Source organism: Toxotes jaculatrix, chromosome 21, assembly GCF_017976425.1.
Source record: "Toxotes jaculatrix isolate fToxJac2 chromosome 21, fToxJac2.pri, whole genome shotgun sequence".
Taxonomy (NCBI): Eukaryota; Metazoa; Chordata; class Actinopteri; family Toxotidae; genus Toxotes; species Toxotes jaculatrix.
In genome coordinates this window covers 20,411,703-20,419,508 of record NC_054414.1, presented here as the reverse complement: position 1 = coordinate 20,419,508, position 7,806 = coordinate 20,411,703, and the positions used below count along the sequence as shown (strand labels likewise).

General features: G+C 34.1%; 1 protein-coding gene across 1 annotated transcript in view; it reads right to left on the bottom strand.

The window, feature by feature from the left end:
* Positions 1–2,313: 2,313 nt before the first annotated feature.
* LOC121175472 (protein FAM13C-like) overlaps positions 2,314–7,806 on the bottom strand; it is a 60,284-nt gene continuing 54,791 nt past the window's right edge. Inside the window, exons 10-11 of the mRNA XM_041029240.1 lie at positions 3,210–3,311; positions 2,314–2,437 (exon numbers count right to left, since the gene is read on the bottom strand). Coding sequence (XP_040885174.1) covers positions 2,314–2,437; positions 3,210–3,311 — 226 coding nt within the window. The remainder of the gene's footprint in view (positions 2,438–3,209; positions 3,312–7,806) is intronic.

The following is a 7,806-nucleotide window of genomic DNA, read 5'->3' as shown; positions in this document are numbered from 1 at the left end:
TGAATCAGACAGTCACAGGCTTAAGGACGGGGACACAGTTGGAAAGTAAGTCCTGGTCCTTGTCAACAGTAAACTGCACATTATTAATAATAAACAGCTTTAAAATATTATAATATGAAACGATCATATTATAATCAATTTCTTTGTGTCTGTAATTCTGTGTGTCTGTGTCAGTTCATCACTGACATGTTTGATTGCCTGATCAGCACCATCTGTTTTCAGTGTGCTTTACAGTGATTGGCTCGTTCACAGTTGTGGAGGCAGTAACAGCCAATGGTTCAGCTTCCAGTGCACAGCTCAGACGTGACAGCCTGACTCTCAGCTGAGCCACAGACTCAGTCCAACACAATGAAAATGACAAAACTCTTAATAGCAAAAATATTTATTTTGAAATTGTATAGAAATTTGTCAAGCAAACCAGAATTACACAACACGGACAATTCATCACAGCATGAGTCAATGTTTAACTGTCAAGCATGGAAAACAACATCTACACTGACGTGCACGCTGACGTGCACGCTGACGTGCACTGAGTCCCGGTTCAACAGTTCAGGGCAGAGGATTCAGAAACGTTGCGTTTCTTAGACACAGACACTTTTTACCACAAACGTCAGGAACACACAAAATATTTCACCTCCAGTTTTCTCTTTAGAGCTTTGGGTGAAATCACATTTATACACAGATAAATATTTTTCCCTTTGACGTTGTGATGAAAACGTCATCTGGATTTTATTCACGTTAAATTGAGGTTCTGTCCCAGAAACGGTTCCAACAGCTTTTTGATTGGATGTCACAAACTTTTCAGCTCTGTCATAAAACTTGCTGTTGCATCAGATTCGTTAGGTCTGTTCTGACGAGGCACACGCACACAGGTTGGTTTCGTTTGTTTGTCACACTGAGAACACAACTCTTCAGTTTCACTTTTCAGCTTGTTGTTTTTTTGTCGTTTGCTTGTTGCTCCTGCAGCTTAAAGCCCTTTTCTACAGCTCTGACTTTCAGTGGAGACGCTGCAGAGTATTTACAGGAGCAGCTGAGGATTTTAAACCTTGTCTCAGATCATGTTAATTCAAAAACCTCGAGCTCTGATCTGAAAAACAGAGGACACCAACAATCATCTTTAAAAACAGACCGTATTGCATATGAACATTAGACTTTGGATAAAAATAAAGTCCCTGTTTCAACATAAAGTGCTGTGATATAAAGACAGATGCATCACTGCTCATCAGCCTGTTGTTCTATCAATAATCTGTACATTGCATCTTTGTCCCTGCACCTTTTCCAGTCCACACACACGAGACACTGAACGTCAGCAGCTGTTTCACAGGTGAACTTTGACCTCTGGATGTCGTTTGATTTGTCAGTTTTAGTGAAACGTTCTGATGATCTTTAGTTGTTTCTTGTCGTGGTTGATGTTTCTCAGTGTTGTTTGTTTGGACAGAAGGTTCAGTGTCTCGGTGCTTCATCCTGTAAAACCTGCTGCCATCTGAAAAGAAGCGTTTCATAAAGCAGCTCTCGTCTTTGTCCTCACAGCTCTGCTGACAGGTAAAGTGCTTTCAGTCTGACACACACTCAAACACATTTAGTCTGATATAAAAATGTTTTGGTCCGTTTAGTCACGCACGTACGGAAGCCCTGAAGGCAAGTGAGAGAAAAATATTGGTGATTTATATATATTTTATATATATGGCGATTTTCAGTCTGATGTAAATAATTTTCTCTCCTGTTTCTGACTGAAGAACAAAGAAAAGTTTGTGTTGTAATGTCATCATCAGTTTAAACAGGACTAACAGCATTCGTGTTTTCTCCATCAACTCTAAACACAAGGTAAATATATTGTGTGTTAGTTATGTACATGACTGTCATGTTTTTAGTCCTGTTCAGACTGAGCTTCCTTATGAACACAGGAAACAGCTCAGATCACCGTTAGAAAATGGCTCACAGCAATATTTCTTCTGATTTACCTGTCGGGGCTTCTGTATGCACGTGTCCAAGATGGAAGACAGACATGTTTACAGTTACCTCTGGAGTTTTAGAGTTTGCCCTCCAGTAGAAAATGGAGTAAGCGCAGGCAAACACGACAGGATGCTGGTTTACACCGCCACAGACAGTTCTGAGAGAAGTCTGGTCTCTCTTTAAACTTTATAAAACTGTTAATGTTTACACTTTTTACAAATGTTGAGTTTGGAGCTGAATCAGTGAGAAATTAGTTATTGGCAGAAAAGTTGATGGAAAAATGTACTAAAACTCCAGATGCAACAAAAACGTCCATGAAGTTAGTTTACCATGGTTCTGTGCTGGAGCCTTTGCCTCGTCTCACATGGTTTTGGTGGCATCCTGTTTGCTGAGGAGGACTTCCAGCAGACGGAGCTTCGCTTTGAGCTGTTTGTATTCCTGGTACTCTTCTTTCATCGGCGTGCGATCCTCTTTTTGGCAGATTCTGTCAGGACACGTACATGAGTGTGTCAGTGAAACCAGAGGAACGACGGCAGCAATGAAAAAAAGACGAGATGTGAATGTTCAAAAAGAGAAATGTGAAATGTGAACTTCAGGGATAAAAAATGTTTTCCAATAATTCACTGAAATCTGATTAAAGAAAATAACAGATGTATTGATAATGATGATAACTGATTGTTGCAGCCTTATGTTCTTCTCTGATAAAATGTGTGATTAATTACCCACTTTGCCTGGTTGGTCACTGAACCTCGGGTGTGAGGGATAAAGTGAGAGATGAAGTTGATAAAAAAATTTTTTTTTAAAACACTGAATCTTTTTCAAACATACACAATTATTTGACATTTTATTCTTTTTCAATTTGTCCAGTATCTTTAATCATAGACTATATAAAACCATACTATACATTTCCATAGTCTTTATATTGAGTGAAAAATGATTGTCCCTGTTGGTGACTTTGTTCCTGTTCACAGAAGCTGTTTCATCCTGTAGGAGGCGCACTGAGCTTCTCTTTTAACTAAATACAGCAGCAAACCCAAACCAAGTGTTTTATTCTGTTTGAGATGAGGAATAAATACTATTTTACGAAGCAGAACTTTTTTGGTTTAACATCTTTTAACATTAGCCAAGGTAAGTTACTGCTCCTTCCAGTACAAACAAGGCTGCAGTTTACCAAACCTCTGTTTGTCTCATGTCTCCCATGGTTGTGTGACATGATGTGTGAGGACAGTGTTTAATTCCTGAAGTCTGCCTCTCACCTTCCGGTCTGACGGTAGAACTGATCCTCAAACTCTCTCAGAGCTTTACGCCTGGTCTTCTTCTCCGCTCTTGTCTCACGCAGACTCTCCAGCAGCTGAGACCTGGTTCAGTTGGAGGACAGTGTGTGGAGGTTAGGGACTAATAGAGAGATATATGTATATGTCTGTAACTGTATCTGTATCTTTGTATGCACTGCATGTATGTAAATGTGAATATACATATATCCATATACTATAATACTGTTTCTATGTTAGTATCTATGAATTAATGTATTAACACAACATATCAATGCATGTATGTTATGTAACTATGTATATTTTGTGTATTTTTATGTATCTATGTATGTTCTTGTATGTACGGCATACTATACTATGACGTTTTTTATGACATTTTGAGGTGTAAAAAAATTTTGACTTTTTTGTCCGAAAAAAACGGCATACTATACTATGACGTTTTTTATGACATTTTGAGGTGAAAAAAAATGTTGACTTTTTTTGTCTGATTTTGACGCCTTGCTATACTGTGACGTTTTTTATGACATTTTGAGGTGTAAAAAAATGTTGACTTTTTTTGTCCGAAAAAAACGGCATACTATACTATGACGTTTTTTATGACATATTGAGGTGTAAAAAAAATGTTGACTTTTTTTGTCCGAAAAAAACGGCATACTATACTATGACGTTTTTTATGACATTTTGAGGTGAAAAAAAATTTGACTTTTGTCTGATTTTGACACCATACTATACTATGACGTTTTTTATGACATTTTGAGGTGAAAAAAAAATGTTGACTTTTTTTGTCCGAAAAAAACGGCATACTATACTATGACGTTTTTTATGACATTTTGAGATGTAAAAAAAATTTGACTTTTTTTGTCTGATTTTGACGCCTTACTATACTATGACGTTTTTTATGACATTTTGAGGTGTAAAAAAAATTTTGACTTTTTTTGGCCGAAAAAAACGGCATACTATACTATGACGTTTTTTATGACTTTTGGAGGTCGAAAAAATTTTTGACTTTTTTTGGCTGAAAAAAACGACATACTATACTATGACGTTTTTTATGACTTTTGGAGGTCGAAAAAAAATTTGACTTTTTTTGGCCGAAAAAAACGACATACTATACTATGACGTTTTTTATGACTTTTGGAGGTGTAAAAAAATTTTAACTTTTTTTGCCCGAAAAAAACGACATACTATACTATGACGTTTTTTATGACTTTTGGAGGTGTAAAAAAATTGTGACTTTTTTTGGCCGAAAAAAACGCCATACTATACTATGACGTTTTTTATGACTTTTGGAGGTGTAAAAAAATTTTGACTTTTTTTGGCCGAAAAAAACGCCATACTATACTATGACGTTTTTTATGACTTTTGGAGGTGTAAAAAAATTTTGACTTTTTTTGGCCGAAAAAAACGCCATACTATACTATGACGTTTTTTATGAGTTTTTAGGACATTTTGAGGTGTAAAAAAATGTTGACTTTTTTTGGCCGAAAAAAACGGCATACTATACTATGACGTTTTTTATGACTTTTGGAGGTCGAAAAAAATGTTGACTTTTTTTGGCCGAAAAAAACGCCATACTATACTATGACGTTTTTTATGACTTTTGGAGGTCGAAAAAAATGTTGACTTTTTTTGGCCGAAAAAAACCACATACTATACTATGACGCTTTTTATGAGTTTTTAGGACATTTTGAGGTGTAAAAAAATTTTGACTTTTTTTGGCCGAAAAAAACGACATACTATACTATGACGTTTTTTATGACTTTTGGAGGTCGAAAAAAATGTTGACTTTTTTTGGCCGAAAAAAACGCCATACTATACTATGACGTTTTTTATGAGTTTTTAGGACATTTTGAGGTGTAAAAAAATTTTGACTTTTTTTGGCCGAAAAAAACGACATACTATACTATGACGTTTTTTATGACTTTTGGAGGTCGAAAAAAATGTTGACTTTTTTTGGCCGAAAAAAACCACATACTATACTATGACGTTTTTTATGAGTTTTTAGGACATTTTGAGGTGTAAAAAAATTTTGACTTTTTTTGGCCGAAAAAAACGACATACTATACTATGACGTTTTTTATGACTTTTGGAGGTGTAAAAAAATGTTGACTTTTTTTGGCCGAAAAAAACGCCATACTATACTATGACGTTTTTTATGAGTTTTTAGGACATTTTGAGGTGTAAAAAAATGTTGACTTTTTTTGGCCGAAAAAACCGGCATACTATACTATGACGTTTTTTATGACTTTTGGAGGTGGAAAAAAATGTTGACTTTTTTTGGCCGAAAAAAACGCCATACTATACTATGACGTTTTTTATGACTTTTGGAGGTCGAAAAAAATGTTGACTTTTTTTGGCCGAAAAAAACGCCATACTATACTATGACGTTTTTTATGAGTTTTTAGGACATTTTGAGGTGTAAAAAAATTTTGACTTTTTTTGGCCGAAAAAAACGCCATACTATACTATGACGTTTTTTATGACTTTTGGAGGTCGAAAAAAATGTTGACTTTTTTTGGCCGAAAAAAACCACATACTATACTATGACGCTTTTTATGAGTTTTTAGGACATTTTGAGGTGTAAAAAATTTTTGACTTTTTTTGGCCGAAAAAAACGCCATACTATACTATGACGTTTTTTATGACTTTTGGAGGTCGAAAAAAATGTTGACTTTTTTTGGCCGAAAAAAACCACATACTATACTATGACGTTTTTTATGAGTTTTTATGACATTTTGAGGTGTAAAAAAATGTTGACTTTTTTTGGCCGAAAAAAACGACATACTATACTATGACGTTTTTTTTGACTTTTGGAGGTCGAAAAAAATGTTGACTTTTTTTGGCCGAAAAAAACGCCATACTATACTATGACGTTTTTTATGAGTTTTTAGGACATTTTGAGGTGTAAAAAAATTTTGACTTTTTTTGGCCGAAAAAAACGGCATACTATACTATGACGTTTTTTATGACTTTTGGAGGTCGAAAAAAATTTTGACTTTTTTTGGCCGAAAAAAACCACATACTATACTATGACGTTTTTTATGACTTTTAAAGGTCGAAAAAAATGTTGACTTTTTTTGGCCGAAAAAAACGCCATACTATACTATGACGTTTTTTATGAGTTTTTAGGACATTTTGAGGTGTAAAAAAATGTTGACTTTTTTTGGCCGAAAAAAACGCCATACTATACTATGACGTTTTTTATGAGTTTTTAGGACATTTTGAGGTGTAAAAAAATTTTGACTTTTTTTGGCCGAAAAAAACGCCATACTATACTATGACGTTTTTTATGAGTTTTTAGGACATTTTGAGGTGTAAAAAAATTTTGACTTTTTTTGGCCGAAAAAAACGACATACTATACTATGACGTTTTTTATGACTTTTGGAGGTCGAAAAAAAATTTGACTTTTTTTGGCCGAAAAAAACGCCATACTATACTATGACGTTTTTTATGACTTTTGGAGGTGTAAAAAAATTTTGACTTTTTTTGGCCGAAAAAAACGCCATACTATACTATGACGTTTTTTATGAGTTTTTAGGACATTTTGAGGTGTAAAAAAATTTTGACTTTTTTTGGCCGAAAAAAACGACATACTATACTATGACGTTTTTTATGACTTTTGGAGGTGTAAAAAAATTTTGACTTTTTTTGGCCGAAAAAAACGCCATACTATACTATGACGTTTTTTATGACTTTTGGAGGTGTAAAAAAATTTTGACTTTTTTTGGCCGAAAAAAACGGCATACTATACTATGACGTTTTTTATGACTTTTGGAGGTCGAAAAAAATGTTGACTTTTTTTGGCCGAAAAAAACCACATACTATACTATGACGTTTTTTATGACTTTTGGAGGTCGAAAAAAATGTTGACTTTTTTTGGCCGAAAAAAACGCCATACTATACTATGACGTTTTTTATGAGTTTTTAGGACATTTTGAGGTGTAAAAAAATGTTGACTTTTTTTGGCCGAAAAAAACGGCATACTATACTATGACGTTTTTTATGACTTTTGGAGGTCGAAAAAAATGTTGACTTTTTTTGGCCGAAAAAAACCACATACTATACTATGACGCTTTTTATGAGTTTTTAGGACATTTTGAGGTGTAAAAAAATTTTGACTTTTTTTGGCCGAAAAAAACGCCATACTATACTATGACGTTTTTTATGACTTTTGGAGGTGTAAAAAAATGTTGACTTTTTTTGGCCGAAAAAAACCACATACTATACTATGACGTTTTTTATGAGTTTTTAGGACATTTTGAGGTTGAAAAAAATTTTGACTTTTTTTGGCCGAAAAAAACCACATACTATACTATGACGTTTTTTATGACTTTTGGAGGTCGAAAAAAATGTTGACTTTTTTTGGCCGAAAAAAACCACATACTATACTATGACGTTTTTTATGAGTTTTTAGGACATTTTGAGGTGTAAAAAAATTTTGACTTTTTTTGGCCGAAAAAAACGACATACTATACTATGACGTTTTTTATGACTTTTGGAGGTGTAAAAAAATGTTGACTTTTTTTGGCCGAAAAAAACGCCATACTATACTATGACGTTTTTTATGAGTTTTTAGGACAT